This window comes from Rhineura floridana, chromosome 21, assembly GCF_030035675.1.
Source record: "Rhineura floridana isolate rRhiFlo1 chromosome 21, rRhiFlo1.hap2, whole genome shotgun sequence".
Lineage (NCBI taxonomy): Eukaryota > Metazoa > Chordata > Lepidosauria > Squamata > Rhineuridae > Rhineura > Rhineura floridana.
Window position 1 is genome coordinate 18,330,284 of NC_084500.1, and position 21,985 is coordinate 18,352,268.

At 49.6% G+C, this 21,985-nt stretch overlaps 1 protein-coding gene across 1 annotated transcript; it reads left to right on the top strand.

Annotated features, from left to right (window-relative positions):
- Positions 1-13,081: 13,081 nt before the first annotated feature.
- TRARG1 (trafficking regulator of GLUT4 (SLC2A4) 1) lies at positions 13,082-21,985 on the top strand. Its single transcript, XM_061604898.1, has 3 exons — positions 13,082-13,686; positions 19,556-19,685; positions 20,205-21,985. Exons 1-3 carry the CDS (start codon positions 13,297-13,299, stop codon positions 20,222-20,224), a joined length of 540 nt encoding a protein of 179 aa, XP_061460882.1. The 5' UTR covers positions 13,082-13,296; the 3' UTR covers positions 20,225-21,985.

Genomic DNA, 21,985 nt, shown 5'->3' on the forward strand with positions numbered 1-21,985 from the left:
GGCCACAACCCCCCAAGGGTCACATGCCAGTGGTGGGCGTGGCCAGAGGCAAAAAGTAGGCAGGGCAATGGATGTAAATATTACATTTGTATATCACTTTAGTTACTGAAAACACTCGCACACTCCTCTCTGTCCTGCATCTAGGAGAGCAAGAGGTATTATTGGAGTTTGAGGGCACATTCCTGCCAGGCAAAAATGAAGGGTGTGGCCTGGGCAGAAGGGGTGTGGCCCGGGGGAGAGTTTCAAGGGCCAGATGTAGAGGCCTAGAGGGCCGAAGTGGCCCCTGGGCCCAAGGTTGCTGACCCCGGATCTGCAACAGGCATAATAGGTCATCCATGCTCAAAGTGCCTCACAACATAGAAAAATGTTTACATGAGATAATTCACTAACAAAATTTAAATAGTTTGTATCAATAATAGACTAATGAAAACCTCTCCCTTTAATAAATAGACAATAACTTTAAACACTCCACTGATCATAATAAGGTCCAACAACTGTAATGCAAGAACAACGTCCAGGTAACAGCCGAACTGAAGAAATAAAAGGCATCTCAAGAGCTCAGTCTTGACCCCGGCAACCTCCCATTCAACCCTCTTCTCAGAAGAGTCAGATCTAACCCTCTTCTTGCTCTGCCACCCTTAACAGCTCCCCGTGCTTCTCCACCTGCTCTCCTGCCGCCTCTGGTCATCTCGGTCGCCTTCCATCGGGTACTTCCACGTCAGACGTTTGGGGGACGGTACTGGTGATGGAGGTTTGCCTCTGAATTCCCAGCCCAGGGCCAGCTGCTGTTTGGAGCCTGTCTCTTGACTTCACCGCTGGAGTAAACCAGGAATGAATCAGGCCCAAACACAGGGACCCCCCACCAGGTTATTCCAAGGGAGCCTCTTTCCTTCCTGCACTCCACAGCCCTCGGTCTGCATAACATCTCCGGCTTCTGCAATGCCCCCGCACTGCAAGGCGGTGCAGCTGCCAGGGTGCTTTGATGGAAACAAATCAGCTACTTATTATTTTTTTAAGAAATGACCTAATGGCTTGCAACACCAGCCATGTGAAAAAAGGGTGTTGATATTGAACTGGCACAGGTGCATGCACAGCCAAACACACAGCCCTCTGCTTGGGTCCACTGAATCAAAATGTAATGGTTCTCCTTTGAATTGGAAGCGACCCGTTCACGGGGGGGGGGGGAGAGGGAGGGTTCAGCAATAAACAAGCCTTCAGTGATAAAGGCTAAGTGTTCTCCTGGATCGACTCCCAATGCTGATGCAGCAAGATTTTTTTATTTTTTGCACAGCAGTATGCATTAGGCCTGGTTTGCTCCCTCGGGATCTGATTTGCCAGCCCACCTCATGGCCAGTAAGCTCCAAAACTGGCTCGGCCATCCAGAGCCACAAAGAGCCAAAGTGCTTAATGAAATAATGACGACACATGTATGGAGATGTCTGTATGTATACAGATATGTTACACACACACAGGAAGGGCTGTAGTTCCATGGCAGAGCCCCTGTTTTGCATGCCGAAGGTTCCAGATTTAATCCTTGGTAGGGATTGAACCTACCAGGCAGGGCTGCAAAAAGACTCGCTGCCTGCCACTAGACTCCGTATAAGCTGTTCCTAAGCTGGCATGCCTCCCTTTCTTCCCCAAATGGCAGGTAAGCTTTCAGAGACTGCTTTTCTTTTGAAGAAGAAAGTGGAGTCCCAGGTTGACGCTATTTAACGTATATCTGATCATCTTAAATATTTCTCCCTCGCCTCTAGACTGACAAGGCCTCCCGCAGAGCATTGGCCAAACTTGTGTGAAGTCACAGAGAGGTTGATGAACCGTTCGGTCTTCTTGGGGAGGGAAGAGTTCAGTAGCAGAATGTTGACAAACACTGAGAGTTTCCTCAGTGTAAGGCAAGTCAGGAGATGGTTGTAACTCTACCCTTGGGGGGGGGGAACAGAGGGAGCTGTTGACAGGCAGGACAGGAAACAAATTAACCGAAAAGCCAAAATTAGCCTATGGGTTTGGTGAGCTGGTTGCCCACAGTTTCCACTTGACTCACCTCCTACATACGTCTGCTGCATCAGCTGCTTGGACCATCGCGCCCACACAACACGGGGCATTCTTGTGATGACTTTTAGCCCCAGATCCTGTGGGTTGCCATTTCCATGGGGGCAGCAAAAGTCCGGGAACACCATCACCGCGTGGGCGCAAAGGCCAACGGGATGATGAAGCCCAGTTTGTGCCAACTGCAAAGTCTTTGCAGTTGATCATTTTGTAACTGGTCTTGCCATCAGCTCTTACTCCCTTTAATAGCAAACTCAGGTAGTTGGGTGCCAATGAGATTAGAGAACTGAGAATTAAGAAGGAGTCATCCACGTGCGTGGGGGAGCCCTGAAGTTTGCAGAAATTTTATTTTATTATTTATTTAACAAATTTATTACTATTAATAATAATAATAAATTTCTATCCCGGCCTTCCTCCGAGAAGGAGCCCAGGCAGACAATACACAAAAAAAACCCACACATACACACATCTTGAAAATATCTTAAAAACAAAACATCTTTTAAAAAATCTTTTTAAAAAATCTTAAAAACAGTGTCAATACTGTTGATGCAGATTGGGACAAAGATTTCTACTTAAAAGGCTTGTTGGAAGAGGAAGGTCTTCAGTAGGCGCCGAAAAGACAACAGAGAGGGTGCCTGTCTAATATTTAAGAGGAGGGAGTTCCAAAAGTGCAGGTGCTGGCACTTAAAACAGAGAATTTAAATGAAGGCGGGAGCTAACCCAAAATCAGCCCCAAGAGGACAGTGGACACCACCAGAAGCCACTGAGCCATCATTTGGAAAAGACAAAGGGAAACTGAAGCAGTGGGAAAGGGAGGGCAGAGGCACTTGACACTCATCACTCAAAAAGACGGCACTGATTTCCATAAAATTTGCATGTTGCAGTTTATGTGTTTGGCTTCAACTATAGAAACAATTGCTGTAATTGAAACAGAACCGCAGTACATCTTGCCATAGTGGGGAAAGGTGTTGCCAGGTGACCTTTGTGTATACCTGCTCAGTTCTGCTGTGCAAGTGCTCCTACCTGTGGATGGCCAACTTCAAGCACCCCCCCACCCTGTTCTCCAGACTTGGACAGGGCAGCTCTTCCAACAGAGGCCTCCTTCAAATACAGTTCTAGGACACCTGGCAGATACATATGCTGCAACATTTAGTTGCAGACTTTAAAAAAAACACAGTTCTAGGGTTTTTGCAGAGGCCCACTTTCCCCGCATACACACATGATTAAAAAAGGGCCGCTGTTCAGTGGTACAGAGCCCCTCCTTTGCATGGAGAAGGTCCCGGGTTCAAGTCCCGGCACCTCCAGGTAGAGCTGGGAAAGAGGTAAAACTGCAGATTCTTCTTGTGGGTGGGTGGCCCAGCCAGAAAATGCCCTAGTGGTCCACAAGGTGGCACTCTACACCAGTTATACTCTCTGAAAGTCGGCAGGAAGGCTCAGTGACAGCATGGGATTTAAAGAGAGGAGATTTAATTGCAAAGAGTTGAAGTCCACAGACACGACTAACTTAGGTCCATTAATTTCAGTGGGGCCACTCTGAATAGACCTTAGTTTAATGCAACCCACCCACTCACTCAATGATGGGGAACAAGTCCCTGCCTGAAACCCTGGAGAGCCGCTGCCAGTCAGTGTAGACAGTACTGAGCCAGATGGACCCAGTGGTCTGACTCTGCACTTTGCAGAGGCACTTTGGAAGGCCCTGCTGTGTCTTTCCTGCCAAGGCAGACGGCTTCTGCTAGGAAATAACACCATCAACATTTTTATCCCAGGGAAGTTTGTGATTAAGCAGGGACTTGAACCCAGCTCCCTTAGCCTGTAGTCTGACACTCTAACTCAGAGGGAGCCAGCGCAGTGCCCTCCAGATGTTGCTGGACTTCAATTGCCACTGTCCCGGACAGCCAGCATGACCAATGGTCAGGGAAGATGGAGGTCAGCAGGTTTGCTGCCCCTCTAACCAATAGGCACCTCCTTGGCTTGCAAACACCCACATTTCTGGGTCCTCCCAGCAGAGGGAGCCAAAACACAACGCAACCTTCCTCCCAGGGATGGCGGCCAAACAAATTCACCGCCACAAAAATCAACGCGAAAGGAGAGGGTGGCACCCAGTGGCAGCTGGCAGCTCTGTGCCAGTGGGGCAGTGGAATCCGCTCCGGGTTAGTCTGAACTTTCAAGGAGCTGCCCAAGATACTTGGGACAGGTCCTTGAAATTCAGACAAAACCTGGGAGTGGATTCCACTGCCCCACTGGCACAGAGCTGCCAGCTGCCACTGATGGCACAAAGTGTATTAGGGAGGGGTCCATCATCCCCCACACACAAAAAAAATCCAGTGCCTTTATCAATCAAGATAATTGGATGAAATTCAACAGAAACATCCTTAGCCTGCATAAAATTGCAGCACTGGCGGGGGGGGTGTTATTTGCCCTCTTGGGGATGCTGTTTGCCCACTGCACTGAGGGGGAAATGATGGCAACCTTGCTCACTTGATGTATTTATCTGTTTACGGACTGGATGTTCTTCAGCTGAAGCAACTGGAGCAGCTTCACACAATTAATCCAGCCAAAGTTTCATGGGAATTGCACAAACCGATTTAGCCTTGTTGGCATCCCATTTTGCCAAGGTGTGGGGGGAAGGGGGGCACATTTGCCAAGGGGCTAGGTGAGGTGGTTGACCAAGGGCCCCCCAATCCAACCTGCAAAATTAGACCCCTGTTGTCAAACCCTCTTGCCACCAAGGATATTCACCAACACCCACCCTTTACCCAGTTGTTTGGGGGCAAGGGGCCCATTTGGCCTCAGAGGCCCCCAAGTTGCTGACTGCCTACTCTGAGGGTTACCTGGCTAGAATGATAGCAACCTAACCCCCAACTGGAGATAACCCCATCTCTAGACCATCACTGTGCTGCTTTGCATGGGGCAATTGGCACACAAGATAACTTTCTGCTTTATCTGTACCCGGATGGCTGCCCCTTAGGTGAAAACGACCCACAAAGGCCCCAGATGGCCCAAGAGGGTGGGAAGGAAGGAGTCCTCAGCTTCTCACTAAACCATCAGCAAACACACACACACACACACACACACACAATAGGGACTAGCCCCTTGGGGGGATGTTAATTATAGGTGATGGCAGCACCCACTGATTGGCTCTGGGATTAGAGACAGCATCTCTTGAGGCCTGCTCTTGAAACATAACAGCAAGAACATGTGGTTTTGTGAGCAGTTAGGTATTAAAAAGGAAATGTCCACAGAATCATAAAAGACGGGTTTAAGGGAAGCCTCCATGTTCAGCTGCAGTGCATCTTTGAATATTTGATACATATTAGAATGTTAGATCTGCTGGGGACAAACATCAGGGGATGGTCATTGCCTTCTTGCCCAGCTTCCCAAGACAACTGGATGTCCATCGTTGGAAGCAGGAAACTGAGGTGGGTGGGTAGGTGGAGCTAGACAGATCCCCCTCTGATCCAAAAGGGTAATTCATTCTTTTTTTAAAAAAATATTTGTTATTTATATATTACATTTTATCCCCCCTTATTCTCCAAAGGGCTCAAGGTGGCGGACATAGTTCTCCCCCTACTCGTTTTATCACTACAATAGCCCTGCAAGGTAGGTTAGGCTGAGAGGGACAGTGACTGGCTCCAAGTTCATCCAGTGAATTTTGTGATTGAGTGGGAATTTGAATCTGGTTCCTAGCCATCAACTGAGGGTTTTGAAGCCAGAGGACTTCAATGGTATATTGAATCAATGGCAACTTTTTTCTAACACCTATATGTTTCTTTTTATTATTGATTTTAAAAAAAGAGGGTCCCATGACGGAAGAGAGGTGGGATACAATGCACTAAAGAAATTAAAAATTAAAAATAGTGCAGGTTGCAGGGTGCTCTTGCTGTAGATGCCAGCCAGCCTGCCGTGCTCCTGCAGATACCTCCCTCTCTAGTGCTTGGGCAATGCCACTCTGACTGCATAGGCAACAGCATGCAGCAAGTGAACTTTGGAAATAAGAGGAAAGGCATTTCCATGCATTCGCTGCTCAGTCCACTATTGTCTTCAGGAAGAGGGAAAGGTACAATTGTATCATTATTATCATTATCATTATTATTATATATTAATTAACTGATTAATTAATTAATTGGATTTACCCAGTGACTTACAACAGTACTAAAAACAAAAGTAAATATACCATACCATAAAAACAAAATAAGAGAACAACAGCCACCACCCCAAACAGCCGTAGAAAGCTTTGGCAACACACAGATACAAACAACATCATCTCAGCCTATCAAATGCCCCGGGGAATAAGGCGGGTCTTTACTTGGCACCAAAAAGATGTCAAAGAAGGCGCAAGGCGCCTCCTTGGAGAACATATTCCACAGATGGGGAGTCACCACTGAGAAGGTCCTCTCCCTTGTTGTACTGCCTTCAAGTCGATTCCGACTTATGGCGACCCTATGAAGAGGGTTTTCATGAGGCTGAGAGGCAGCGACTGGCCCAAGGTCACCCAGTGAGCTTCATGGCTATGTGAGGATTCGAACCCTGGTCTCCCAGGTTGTAGTCCAACACGTAAACCACTACACCACACTCCCTTGTTACTGCCCTTCAAGCCTCCCTGTGAGGAGGGACCTGGCGAAGGGCCTCAGAAGAAGATCTAAAGGGCCTGCGTAGGTTCATATCGGGAGAGGCGTCCCAGAAGATATTGGGGTCCCGAGTAGTAAAGAGCTTTATAGGTCAGAACCAGCACTTTGAATTGGGCTTGGAAGTGTGCAGGCAGCCAGTCTTTGGAACAGGATTGGTGCTATGTGATCTGTTAACCTTAAGCCCATCAACAATCGGGCAGCCGCAGTCTGCACTGCCTGGAGCTTCTGAACAGTTTTCAAATATAAAGCACATTGCAATAATCTAACCCGGAGGTTACCAGAGCACAGATTACTGTAGACAGGTTATCCCTGTCTAGATAGGGTTGCATGTGGGCCACTCTCAATGTCTGAATCAATAAAAAGGGAATTAAGTTAAATTTGATAGATTCAAAGCTGAATCTATCAAATCCACACTTTCCAAAATAACATGAGAACTGAAACCCAGCCGTCCTTCAAAATTCACACTTATCTGAACGTTGCGACGCAGTTCTCCAACTGGACAATCTTTACAAAATGCATATATTAAAGGAAAGGTACTTAAACATGAATATGTTAATGAAAATAACCTGCCAAAATGTATTATATTGGGAACTGCTTGCAAACATGAGTACATTAGTCAAAACTGCATACAAAAATGTGTTTATTAGGAGAAATCCACACTAAATGTTAAATAATTTTAATGAGGGCTCTTTAAAAAAATGCAAACTTCTACAGAAATGTGGAGAATCGAATTTAAGATGAGAAACAGAGAGAAGTGAAGCTGACAGGTCCTTCCATCCCAAATCCACAGTGAACAAACAACTTTCCAAAAGATATAATAGATGCACTGGGTCTGATAAATCACCTACATTGCATTAACATTTGGGTGAGGATTCCGCTGTATCGGGAAATCTTTCCCGCCCGCCCTGCAGTGTAGGCAAGGAACAAGTTGGGAGAGGAAGGCGTGACAAAGAGGCAGGCTGCTGCGCTCCACACACAGGTGCAGAAAAGGAAAGATTTGGTGTGATGTCTACACAAGCAGCTTCCTGGGAGCCGGAGCCCCTCGGACACCTTTAGGCTGGTAATAAAAAGAGACCTGAGCCTTAAATCCACATGGTATAATTAAATGTCAGCCTGGAGGAGGGGGAGGAGGAGCCTGGACCTGCTGCACAGAACTGTCAAGCAAAGCTCTGCACAAGAGGAGCAAGCGCTTTGCAGGGAAGTGCGTGCCTATAGCATGCCCAGCGCAATCCCTGAGAGAGGCACAGGCCACCTGGAGAAGCAGGCCACCTGGGAAGGGGAGCCAGGAGGTGTCCCCAAGCCGAGGGTCCGCTTCTTGCTGCCTTGCAAGGGCAAGGCCGCAGCCTGCCCCAGAGACCCTGAAGAAGTCCCAGAGAGGCGCAAGGCCCGGCCCATGCGCTCCGAGGCCCGGCGCATGGCCGCCAACATCTGGGAGTGCAAGAGGATCCTGGATTACAACCAAGCCTTCGACGCCCTGCGGCTGGCTCTCAGGCGTGACCTGGGGGGCAAGTGCCTCTCCAAGATCGCCACCTTGCATCGGGCCATCCACCAGATCGCCTCCCTCTCCCGGCCTCTGTGCTCTGGGCCTGTGTCCGAGTGGCCTTGTGCCCATGCTGAGTGCCTCAGGCCCTGTGGCGAAGGGAGCATCTGGGACAGCCAACCCAGCCTTTTCCAGCCTCTTCAGGAGTCCGGCTATGGTGAGGTGCCTCCATTTCAGGCCTGTACTGTGTCTCTGGCATGTGGGAAGTGGCTTCCAGAAGCCTCTCTCCGCCCCTGCTGTGAAAACCCCAAAGAGGGCAAGTACGTAGTCAGCCCTGCCTATTGCCCAAGCGGGAATAGCCTCCTTGGAGGCCGAGTTGCCTACCAGCCAAGACTTGCAGACGGCATTCAAAGTTGCCCTTCTGGACATTTCCCCTGGAGGTATGGGTTGTTCTAAGAGATCGGTGGCCTCTCATTTCTCTCCTGCGCGGTCCTGATGGTGAGGGCATCCGTGACTTAGAGGAATGCAGTGCCTATTTGACCTGAAGCTGGAATGGGACAGGGTCTTTCTAGGATGTAACATCGACCTTGCAGCCCTTGAGAAACTCTGTTCACAGACTTTCCACCTTGCCACGTTCCTTTGGCTAATTTGTAAAGGTACACCCGGAAACTTTTTGACTGTATGTTCCTGGGGACAGAGACCTCCTTTGAACACCCTGGCTGATTTGAAAAGTACCCTCCTGGGGGCAGGGACCTATCTTATACTCTGATGGAACTACATACAAATATTATATGAAGATGATGTCCCAACCTTGGATGTGCAAGAAGAGTTGTATCTTCAGGGTATCAAGACTGAGAGGACACCCACCTTGGAGCCTTCTCCTCAAATAATCTCACACCAGCTCTCTCGGGCTGATAGAATCCCTGCTCTGACTGGAGGCCAGCCTGGCTGTGCAACAGCTTTAGAGGTGGCAATATTTCAAAGACGTGCTGAAGGGGGTCTTCGCCATCCAAGCACTACACCCAACATCCTCTCCAATAGAGACCCTTGGAGGGGGGAGCTGTTTTGGCCAGCTCTGCCTTTTGATGACTGGAGGATTAAGTTCTGCAATCAAATCCTCCCCCCCCTCCAATTCTAAACACTCTTTCCTGGAGTCATAAAACCTACAACCCAAAAAATGGGAAATAAGTCCTGTTGAGCTTCCAAGTAAATAGGATCAGGGCAGAAGGCAGAGAGACCAACTGTAGGCAGAACAAGAGCCAATCAGAGCCACCCTCTGGAGAGGTTGCAAGTAAGGAAGCAAAGCAGGTGAGGGCTAGCTGAGGCAGCACCCTATTTTGCCCAAGTGGACCAGACGCTGCTGCCTTCTCTTCAAACGAGTAATGTGGGAAATTCATGGAGTGTTCTTAGCAACATAGAAAGGGTAGCCGTGCTAAACACTGGTAGGGAGTAAGCCTGACTGGACACAATAGGGGGTGATTATCTCTGTGCAAAGGGTAAGAATCGTATCTGTTGTTTCACCTCTAGAAGGGAATGTGGCCCTCAGGGTGATAAATGAGGTTCTTCAACACTGGCTGTACACACTGACCTGGGAATAACTGGACTCAGTGGAGCTGATTTCTCAGTTGATGTATATAGGACTGCACTGTGCACACTGATATAGTTCTGGGCAAAACTGGAAAAGGGGTTAGCGCTAACCAGGACTGGTATTAAAAGAGGCTTAGAAGGGGTCAGATAAGAAGATCAAACAACAACAGCAACTGCAAGAGGGTTTTGTTTTGGGGTATAAGCTCTAGAACAGCTGCTATAGCACAGTGGGGAGGAGAGCCTGGTTGGGAGTCCAGAGTCTGTGAGTTCAAATCCTGCTCGTGTCTCCTGGGTGTCAAGGGCCAGGTAAGATCACCCCCACAGGGAGTGGCTCAGGGGTTATGTGCCCTGCCACCTGTGCAGCTATGGGCAAGCGGCATAGTCCCAAGGAGCCCAGTTGCCCCCCAGCTGGCAGTGGCAGACAAGGAAGGGGCTGGCTTGTGCTGCGGTGGCAAGCTGAGCAGGCCCTTGCCAGCTGGGGAGGACTAGCCTCAGAGGGAGGCAATGGGAAACCCCCTCTGAATACTGCTTACCGTGAAAACTCAATTCACAGGGTCGCCATAAGTTGGGATTGAAGGCAGTCCATTTCCATTTTTCCATAAGCTCAGTCTAGAGCATGTTAATAGTGCCGCAGGATATAGATTAATTAGAGAGTCAAAGACTCCAAAGCATTTTGGTATGATTCTCTTCTCTGAGACAGCCTCTTTCTAATTCAGCTAGTACTAGTGAGTACGACGTGTGTGTGTGTGTGTGATTCTGTTCTGTCAGGATGAGACCAGATGACTCAGTCGCTCCCAACTTCAGACATGTATCAGAACTATATACATCCCCCCCCCAGAGGAGGGTGCCTGTTGTGTCTATGCATGAGTCACTGCTCTGGGCTTGCCTCCTAATTAATTGGTTCCTGTTTTCTTATAGAGCAACAAAGGGACAGGTTCTGCTGAAGGCAGTAACTATCTCTCTTACACATTATATATATAAAAAAACCTTTTCAGGTGTATGATTGACACTTGTCTCATTTTAATTCAGAGTAAAAAAGGCCGACCTTCGACTATCCGAAATCAAAGACAGACTGATCTGTACCAATATAACAGGGTCGTTTGATAAAGCCAGTAGCTGCATTTCTGGGACACTTACATTATTGGTGTAGTTATCTTAAAGCTATCTGTTTTATTGTGTTGAATGCTGGACCAGTTTGCTTTTCCAAAGCAATATAATATAACCTCCTCTGGTTCTCTCACTGTTGCTTGACCGATATTTGGAGAGGTTCTCATTAACCAAAAAGCAGTCCAGAGCATTGTTGTTCGAAAAGGGTCTGCTTTTCTGCAAAGTTGGCGTCCAGGGAAATGGCTGTCTCGGATGCAACCAAAGGAGAGGAGAAGCTGCCCTTTGGATCTGACCCATGCCGACTTTCGTGTTTCACAGAAGTCTCTTTGTCGAGCAGAAAAGGGAATGGCATCAACACTAAAGCCTGTTTTGTTCTCTGTACGCACGGAAACCTTGCTTGGTAGAGGTAGGGAGAAAGCCACCCCCAGGTAAAAATTGTGGGTGGGTGGCCCAGCCAGAAAATGCCCTATATGGTCCACAGGGTGGCGCTCTACACCACTTATCAAGTGGAGTCTCTAAAGCTGGTAGGAAGAGCAGCTGTCAGCTAAAAATCTGCATGAGGTTTGACGGCATTTGCTCCCTCACTGATAGGGAAAGATCCCTGCCTGAAACCCCAGACAGCTGCTGCCAGTCAGTGTAGGCGACACTGAGCTAGATGGACAAATGCTCTGACTCAATATAGGGCGGCAGCTCAGTGGTTAGGAACATGTTTTGCATGCGGAAGGTCCCAGGTTGGAAGCCCTGTACAGCTGTGACCATTCAGTGAAGGCAAGACAGTGTTGAGCTAAATGGAACAATGGACCTGGTCCAGGACATCTTATTTTCCTATTTAATTCAGCTTTTTGTGCAGAACCATGAGGACAGGAATCTTACTTTAATTTCTAGGACAATAGTTCACTGGCAGAGCACCTGCTTTGCATGCAAAAGCTCCCCAGTTCAGTACTGAGCAGGCACCTCCAGAAAGGACCGGGAATGTCCCCTGCCTGAAACCCTGGAGAGCTGCTGCCAGTCAGTGTAGACAATACTGAGCTAGATGGGCTAACGGTCTGCTCAGCAGAAGGCAGGGGTCTTACGTCTGTATGTTCCTGATATCAGAACTGTTAAGGCACTTCTACAACAGGCGCAAAGCTGAACTTTTGGTAAGCAGCCTGACAACTAGTAAAATGTTTTTGGAAACCAGGGTGTAACAACAGAGCAAAGCCAGGCGTGCGGGAACTGAAACTGAGCAGGGTGGGGGTGTTTCTCCATTTCACATACTTGAAGCTGCTTTGGCGGCAAGACCAAGCCACATACATGCCAGGGGTGGTGAGAGGGGGCAGAGGCTCGCCCCTTCCCGCAGTTTCCCAGCCAGGACTCTTGCATCCTTTTGGCATGTGCCAGCTAAATGGAACCTCCAGGTTCAGTGGCAGCCTATCCCTAAATATCAGCTGCCGAAGATGCAAATAGCAGGACAGGGATATGGACTTCACACCCTGCTTGGGGGAGAGGGGGTTCCCTGAAGCTTTCAATTGGCCACTGTAGGCAGCGGGATTTATTCATTCTTTATTGCTTACGTTTCTGTCTCACTGTTTCCTCCAAGGAGCTCAAGGTGGCACACGTGCTCCTCCTCCCTCTCCATTTTATCCTCATAGCCACCCTGTAAGGTAGGTTAGGCTGAGAGCCAATGACTGTGGCCCGAGGTCACCCAGGGAGCATCACCGCCAAGTGGGGGATTCGAACCAGGGCCTAGTTCAACACCCCTCACCATCACAAGCTCTCCTGGATGCCGGATTAGAATCACTCAATGGGCCTTTGGTCTGAGCCAGCAAGGGTCTTCTTCAGAATTTGGAACGAGGAACTGCTAACACGGAATTGCTGACACGGAATACGGAACTGAGGGCTGGGAACGAGGAATAAAAACTGGAGATAAGGAGCCGTCTTCAGCCTCCCGCCTTCCCGGGGCTGCTGCTTCCCGCCGGAAAGGCCCCTCCAAACCAAGAACTAGTCTCGCTGCGCCCCCGCCCCGTAAACTTTGGCTCACCCCCTTCTCCAAACTCGCGGCGCAGCCTCCTCCGGCCCCCAACTAGCCCGCGCATCTCCCCATTGCCGCCGGCGGGTCCGTGGACCTCGGGGCGAGAGCGTCAGGGAAGGCGCGCCGGCTCCTCCTCCTGGGTGAGCTCACAGCCCAGCCTGGGCGGCCCTTCGACGGGGCGGGCAATCAGCGGCCAAAGAGCGCTTTTGGAGAGCTAGCGAGAGGAGAGTCGAGCGCGGCGGGGAGGAACGCCGGGCTTGGCTGGGACAGGAAAGAAAGAGGAAAGGAGCGGCGCCTCTTTGGAGAGCCACCACCCCAGGGTGCGCGTGCCTCCTCGCTCCAAGCGCCCGTCCAGGCGGCGCCTGCGGCTCCCTCCTTCCCTTCGCGGCTCCCGCGCGCCTTCTTTGGGATGATGGGCGTCTAGGCGAGGCGCAGCCATGGCCATCAACACGGAGGCGCCGCTGGCGAAGGCGCTGGAGGGCTCCCCTCCGCCCGCGGACTCCCAGGAGACGGAGAAGCTGCTGATCACCGTCGGGCAAGCCCCCAAGGCCTTCTCTGCCGGCGGCGGGGACGACGGAGCGCCGGCCGGGGGCGAGGCAGAGAGGAATGGCCACCACAGCCCGCCTTACCGATCCGGCTCGGAGGGGAAGCTAGAGGATACGTCGCTTTCACCGTCGAGGCTTAGCTTGGGGCGCGTCTCCTCCACGGCCACCACCTCCAACTTGCACGAGCCGGGCCGCTCGCGGGACTACCTGCCGCTTGCCGTCTTCTCTTGCTTCTGCCCCATCTGGCCCCTCAACATCCTGGCTTTGGTCTTCTCTATCATGGTAAGGGACCTTTCCCGTCCCCTCTGGGCTGTGCGCAAAGACGCACCGCCCTCTCCAGTTCTCGTGCGCCCTGGGCGCACCGGGGGAACCAGCACGTTGGAGGAGGGGGGAGAGTGTGTGGGGGGGGTCCCCAGAGCCTCCCCCCTCGGGGTACCAGCATCTAAAACTTGTGGAGAAGACATTAATTTGGAAAGAGAAGAATTGTATGTCAGTGTAAGACAGGAGTGTCCGGGCCAGCTAGAGTCTCTAAACTCCATTTTGGACAGATGGTTCTTCCAAATTCGGATTGGAGGGGTGATAGAAAAGGGTGCTATCGTGTCAACCCATTCGGGAAGAGAAAAATCAGAGGGAGAACAATCGTTATGAACAAGAGAAAACCTCCTCTAGCTGGCAGACTTCAATCTCAAAACACAGCAGCTGTTTTAAGGCACTTATTTCAAACATTCCTTGGGGAGAGAGGGGGGAGTTTTGCAATTTGGGGAGAAGGAGACTGAGATAGAGGCTGGGGTCTTTGGGAAATGGATCTATTATTATTATTATTATTACTATTTTATTATTATTAAAAGTGATCTGGGAGTAAGGCCCCATTGAACTCAATGTGGCTTAATTCTGGGGAGAGACCTATTGGATTGCATCATAATAGTAGTTTGATTTGCAGGCTAAATTAAACAAGGTTGTTGTTTTTTGAAGTGTGTATAAACCCCTCTTCTGGTTAGCAAACAATAGTAATAAATGATTTCAGTGCCCTAACCCTTTCCCCAGCCGCCACTGCGAGAGGTTTGGCTGGAGCCTGGTCCCAGTCAAGAGCTGTTAAGGGCAGCTAAGGGCACTCTTGCTTACCCTCTGGGTTGTGTTGTGAGGATTTTGTGGTTAGGGGTGGGGAATGTAAAAAATTATAGCTTGTATCCAGTGCTAGAGCAGACGCACTGAAAACAACGGGCACAACTAACTTGGGTCCATTAATTCAAAAGGGTGTCCTCTGAGTAAATGGGTCAGATACACCCCTGTATGATGGGGAGGAGGCAGTACGATTGAGGGGCAGAACACAGCCCGGAACTTGTTGCCATGTCATGTACTAATAAGGAAAGCTTATGGGTCTTTGACCGTAAATAAATTTATATATAATAAGGAAAGACTTTCCTGAGCATGCACAGAGGGCCTCCACCCACAAACACAACCTTCTGCCACCCAGGTAGATAATGGGGCCTGGGGGGGTCTCCCAAGCCAGAAAGCCTAGACTCCGTGCAGCTCATCTTTGCACATTAACCACTGACTGAGGGGTGGGGTGGGGAGAGGGAGACTGCCCCACCCTTCATCCCCATCATGCGGTTGTGCTTACCAGCAAAGGGGGGCATCCTATGTTGAAAGGATGTTGTGCAAAAATAAAAAAGCCCAGAGAAAAGGCTGGTGCCTCTGAAAAGGGACCACTCTCTTGGTCACGGGGGTATAAGATGTGGGAATCCAAAGCTATTGTGGGGGTCCTGGGCCCCCAAATGTCACACAGCACCTCTGGGATGAAGAACGGATACTGAGAGGCAGCTTCAGCCCACTTTTGACCTGCCACACCCTAAGTCTGGGTAAATATGTCCTGGGGGTTCTTTCACTCTTCCCCCCCAAAAGCAGCAGCATCTAGGGTTGGCTTTGGGGCAGGGCAGAGAGGCACTCGGGGCAGAGGAGGTTCGTTTGTAGGCCTGGGGAGGTGCCTGCTGCCGCAGGGAGACCTCTGCAGCTGCCCGTGGGGATTTGGCTCCGGCAAGGCCCCACGGCAAGTGCGGCTGAGGCTGCCTATGCACCATACCTTCAAAAGCACATTCAAAGGACAATCTGCCCCCCAAATAATCCTTTTGTTAAGGATGCTGGGAATTGTAGCTCTAGGAGGGGTATGCTACAGTTCCCAGGATTCTGGAGGGGCGGGGTTGGGGAAGCCATGTGAGTTAAATGTGCTTCAAAGGTATGGTGCATACATAGCCTGGGGAAGAAGGAAAAGGTCATCTCTTCATTTCTAAAACACGGTGTGCCAATTCTCAAGCCCCACCTCTGTGCTAAGAACAGCACACAGAAACACCTCCCTGCAACCTAACTCCGAGGGAGGAGGTAGTGGATGGCCGAGGAAGCCGAGGCATGCTTGACGTGCTCAGAGGCACTCTTTATATGATTTCAACATTCTTCCGGGGGGCGAGTTCAGGCCCTGAAGAACCGGGAGAAGTGGAGGGGGGGTGAAGATGAGGTTGAGCTGATATGGAGGGTTGGAAAAGAGAGGCGGAAAAGGCAGAGAAAAGGGCAGCCAGGAATTTTCAAGGGGGTATCAGAACATAATCCCTGTAAGGGAAAGCAAAATGAGGGCACCATCATGGTTGACAGCATTTGTTGCGTAAACTTGGCACAATTGTGGATGGTGTGGAGAAAGGAGCCTGGTTAGCTGGGGCTGATGGGAGTTGTAGTCCAAAGCAGACGGAAAGGCCCCTGGTTGGCCAATGCTGGGTTAATACTGTATAGTTAAGTTTGAGAGAGAGAGGGGGGGGAGGATTTCTGCAGGGAGCTGTCCATGGTAGCCGCCCTCCAAAGCAGGCAAGCTTTTCAGGGAAACTCACGGAGGGGCTCTAGAATGAACATAAGATGCTGCCTTATCCTGAGCCAGACCATTGGCTCATCTAGCTCAGTGTTGCCTACACTGACTGGCAGCACTCTCCAGAGCTTCAGCCAAGGGGTCTCTCCCAACCCTATCAGGAGATGTCATTGGGGGTTGAACCTGGAACCTTCTGCATGCAAGGAGTGGCTCTACCACTGACCTCAAGACTCCCTGTGGCTCAGGCAAGCCCCGCTGCCTAGAAGTCCTGTCCACAGAGAGACAGCAGGCTAGCTGGGGGGGGGGGCGTTATGGAGATGCCATGAATAGAGGGGGTTGTGCCCAGCTCCATCCATGCTAACCTCCTCATATAAAAAAAGCACACACTTGTTTATCAAGACTGGCAAACAGGAAGACCTAGCAGAAGTGAAGTGGAGCCTCCAGGTTCAGAGGCAGTCTACCTCTGAAGACTAACAGGTAGGGAACAATGAGCGGGAGAGGACTTTTGCAGTCATCTCCCGCTCATGGGCTTCCCAGAGGCACCCAGTTGGCTACAGCAGGGAAAGACGTTGGTGGACCTAGCGGGCCTCTTCTGACATTGCTATGGACAAGAGAGGTAAGAACTGAGCCTCCACAGCCAGGATCAGTAAACCTTTTGAGTATGATTTGGGACAAACATCAGGGGAAGGGCCATAGCCCCTGCTCCCTTTCAGTGGAGACTGCTGGCTCCGATGTCAGTGGCTCAGTGAATCCACTCTGGGTTTTAGTCTGAACTGCCAAGGTTCTGAAAGCACCTTGGACAGCTGCTTGAACATTCGGCGTAAAACCCAGGATGGATTTGCTGCCTCACTGACATGGGAGCCAGCCACTGCCTGCTTCAATCCCCAATGGCCTCTCCAGGCTTGGGAAATGTCCCCTTCCTGAAACCCCACAGAGCCGCTGTCAATGTTCTGACTGGTCTAAGGCAGCTTCCTGTTTAAATCATCTCGTTATTTATAACTATGAGGACTAGAAGCTTACAAAAAGCTTTTTAAAAAGCTCACTTTTAGGGGAAGGGCTGGAGCTCAGTGATAAGTGCCCCTGTTTTGCACACAGAAGGTCCAAGGTTCAGTCCTCAGCATCTCTTGGCAGGGTGGGAGAGACACTACCACTCAGTGTTGACAATACTGAGTTAATGGACAAATGGTCTGACTCAGGATAAAGCAGCTTCCTTGTGGGGCTTCCCAGGGGCATCTGGTTGTTCACTACAAGGGAGAAGACATGGAAGTAGATGGGCCACCTGGGTGGGGCTTTGTTTAGGGGCTGCTGCTGGAGTCAAGATTTAGTTGCTGTCATCTGAGTCGGATCCTCGTGTTTTTATGGTTAGATCTTATTATGAATGATCAGCGGATCGTTTACTTTTATTGTATATTTATAAATGTGAGAGGCTTCTGTTAGCTTATTTTTTATCACAGTTTAAATTTTGTGTTGTCACTGGCAGCACATGATGCAAACTCTTTGATGGGGTGAGCCACCTTGAGCATAGTTCTCTATGAAACAGTGCCATACCAGTGAATGACAATGTTGACGCCTGACCTTTGCTCTGATCCAACAGCCAGGCTCTTCTGATGGTCTCCTGGTGGACTGTTGGAAGATGATCATTATTCCGGTCCCCTTTGAGGTTGAGAAAAGCAGCAAAGAGCTTTAAGAAGTCTTCACTGGCTTCTGTTGTCTTGTGTCCATTGAGTGCGCAATGTTTTCACCATCTGTGGCCATTTGATTGCCAAAACCAGCCCCAAAGGACCATTACGAACTGCGTGCTTTGAAAGAAGATCACTCAAATTCTCCCCCACAAAAACACACACTGCCCATCTCCCTGATTAACAAAAACAGGCTTAAACGGCAATCCTCGCCCCATTTATCTGGGAGCAAGCCCCACTGAATTTAGTAGGGTTTCCTTCTGAGTAGAACTTATCACCATCATTGATGCAAAACAATACGCAACGATACTTGATCAGCATTCGTAATGCATTGAAGAAGCCTACTATTCCCAAGGCAAAGTTTTGATTATGCACGGCTGAAGAAGTGGGCTCAGATTATAAGGGAGGATTAGGTGAGAGATCTGGAATTTTGGGGGAAGATCTTGTAATGGGGGAAGTGGCCAGCCATTGGTTGAGGTAGAAGGGACAAAAAGCAGAACAGACACAAGCAAAAAGAACAACACTCCACCCCCACCCAAGGTTTGCCGCTTGCAATGTAAACATGAGCCAGCAGCATGGTGCAGCTGCAAATAAAGCCAATGCAATTATAAGCTGCATGTACAGAAACAGAGTGCCCAGATCTTGGAATAGTTCCACTCTGTTCTGTACTCCTCAGGGTGTACAGGGTCCAGTTCTAGGCACATTTGAAGAAGCACATTGGCAAACTGTTCAGAGAGGAGGGAAACTAGGGTGGTAAAGGGTTGTGGCCCAAAATATCTGGAAGGTGCCAGCTTGGGGAAGATTGTTGTGGCACCTTCACACGGCAGGATGCATCACTGATATGTCAGACATCAGCATCATTGAATTGCATTTTTCACAAAGATGGGCTCAGAGACTTAGGCTGCATACATACCAACCATGCATTTAAAGCACTTGGCTTCCCTCAAAGAATCCTAGGAGCTGTAGTTTACACCTCACCGAGCTACAACTCCCAGCACCCTTATCAAACTACAGTTCCTTTAGACTACAGGACACAACACTGATATACTATATCCACCTTCAGGGTTGTTGATACTATTTTTATTATTAGAATCATGTTCTCACTTTTTCATAGTGATGGCCTCAAAGAGACTTACAGAAACACACGTTAAAAACAAGAGTTAAAACAACCTAAAATACTCACCAATAGCATGTATAAAAGAGGAGCGATCAAGACATTCATTTATTCCACTAAGCTTTTACTGGAGGTTTTTTTTTTTAATCCTCGCAATCTGTGACTCTGTTTTTAATTCTGGCCTGTTTTAATCTCTCTCTGGTTTTCATTCCAAAGCTCTCTTTAAGTTGTTACAAACTGCACCAGGGCCCTTTTTAAAGGTGATATAGAAATGGTTTTCTTGGAAACACATCCACGCATTTACGCATTCCACAAGGAAGGACCTCAAGGATGCTGGCTTGGAGAATACACTCTCCAGTGCCGGCTTTGGACATGTGCAAGCAAGCACCAGGGAGAATCACCAGTGTGGTGGCTGGTTCCATGTCAGTGGGGCAGTGGGATCCGCTCCGGGTTTTAGTCTGAACTTCCAAGGAGCTGATGCTCCTTGATGCTCCTCTCTCTTTCTGCCAGTCTAGGAACAGCAACCAGCAAGGGGATGTGGATGGCGCACGGCGGCTGGGGCGCGTGGCCAGGTTCCTCAGCATTGCCTCCATTATACTGGGGTCCCTCATCATCATAATCTGCACAATGAACTTCACAGGTAAGGTCACCTTCTCCCCCCGCAAAGACACTCATTCACAACCCTGGCCTGTGGAACACGTAATGAGATTATGCCACAGCTCAGTGGCAGATCATCTGCCTTGCATGCAGAAGGTCCCGGGTTCAATCCCTGGCATCTCCAGATAAGGTACGGCTGGGGAAAGACCCCCTGCCTGAAACCGTAGAGAACCACTGCCAGTCAGTGAAGACAACACTGAGCTACATGGACCAGCGGTCCGAATCACAATATGTTCCTTTGCTGGCTTAGGTGCAGGAGGGTGCCCAGTGCTGGATCAGCAAATTCCCAGACCCCCACCACCAAATTCTTCTGCCCACCTCCCTCAAGACCCTCACCAATTTGGGGAACAAATTAAGATAGGCACCATGACAGCGCATCGTAGGCAAAACAAACCCAAGTCTTTGTCTGCAAGGAGGTTACACTCTAAAGCTGTCTTTAAACAGGGACACAGCCATCTTGCTTGTAAAAATTGCTCAACGGACTGTCTTTTCTTTTTCCCAGGTTATCTGAAATCAAATTAGCATGAGCCAAGCCTGCGAAAAAGGAGGTGGTCTTTGACCTACAAGAATTTTTTTTTTTAGGAGTAGGGGGCGCCTCTGATTTCTGAAAAGCAGAGACTTTTCAGCGGGAGAGTCCCCCGCCCTGACCCTGGACAAGATCAGCATGCTCATCTTCACCCTTAGCCTTTTGGAGCACAACATTCGTATTTCTTGGAGGGGGTGGGGATGAATGTGCAATCCTGAGAACGGGACCGGCAGCACGCCAGGAAATCTCTTTTCCTGCCCGACGTCGGAACTCTACCTCGCCATTTGCCGCCCACGAAGACGTGAGTGGGACAGAGGAAAATCGAGAGTACCATCCGGATGAGGCTCGTTGCTTCCAAAGTGAACTCTTGGGCAGAAGAATCCTTGTCCCCCTGCCTCCCCACACTGGCACCAGTTAACTGGGTTTTGTACAGCTGGGTGGTTTGCTTCTCTATTGGGGGCGGGGTGGAGAAACCACTCCTGTATACCCGGCGAAAGAAGAAGGGAAATCTGAGCAAGCCGGACACTGGCCTGACAGTTTCGAGTATGCTTTCTTCTGCACAGGGCTGATTCTGAAGCGTAGCAACAGGAACAAACAAAAAGTCTGGCCACCAAAAGGGAGGGGAGTTGTGTGGGAGAGTTTTGTATTTTTTTTAAATGACCATTTGCACGCTTTTGTAGAAATAGCCTCCGAGGGAAAATCCAGGCCCCGTCAGTTGGGAAGGGCCACAGTCCATTGGTAGAGCCTCTGCTTTGCAGGTTCAATCCCTGGCAGCATCTCTGGGGAGGGTTGGGAAAGATCCCCCCCATCTGGAACCCTGGAGAGCTGCTGCCAATCAGTGCAAAGGCAATACTCATCTAGATGGATCCAACGGCTTGACAGTATAAGGCACTTTTCTGTGTTCCTGTATCAGCCAGCCCTTTATTCAGATTCATGGGGACTGGAACCTTGCTTTATTTTTTAGGGGATGGGCTGTGACACAGAGATATAGCACCTGTTTTGCCTACAGAAAGTCCCAGTGTCCATCCCTGGCAATTCCAGGTTAGGGCTAGGCGAGTTCTCTGCTTGAAACTTGTGACGCAAGGGCGTTTCATCCCAGGAGTGAGGTAAAAGAGCTGCTTTTGTGTCTCCCAACAGCCGGATCCAGTGCCCGTCAGACTCTACAGGAAGAGAGACTAGTTCACGGGTCTCCCTAAAAATATCTATGTAAAAAAACACAGAACGAGCAGATTGGAAGCAGGCAAAGAGTTCTAGACTTTCAAGGCGGCATTGGCTCCCCAAAAGCAAACAGCATTTCCTTGGAGACCCCAAACCAGACAGCTGGCTGTTAAAAACTCTAAGCCTTCTGTCTCTTTGGCTGGCCATAACCAAAACTGCCAAAGCTTTTCTCTTTTGCCTCACCCTGCAGCGGAGGCAGATCGGAATGCCTGCAGCTAGTAGCCACCAGACTTCAAAAGCCGTTGTTTGAGCACTTTGCAACTGATTCCATCCAGGGCCAATTGTTAGAATATCCAGATATTTGTTGATTAAATTGACTTAGCAAAGGGGTCAGATGGTTCCAGCATCAGGGTCCAGGTCCTGTACAAGAAAACACGGGAGACAGCAACAGTCACACCGCCGTCCCAAGGGGAGAGACAGAAAAAAACTGACAGCCAAACTGCCATTATTTTCTAACATCTACAGATTCTATATAGATGTTTGGAATTTCCCAGGTTGTATCTTTGTTTCTGGAGGAAAATGTTTCTGTCTTCCATTTC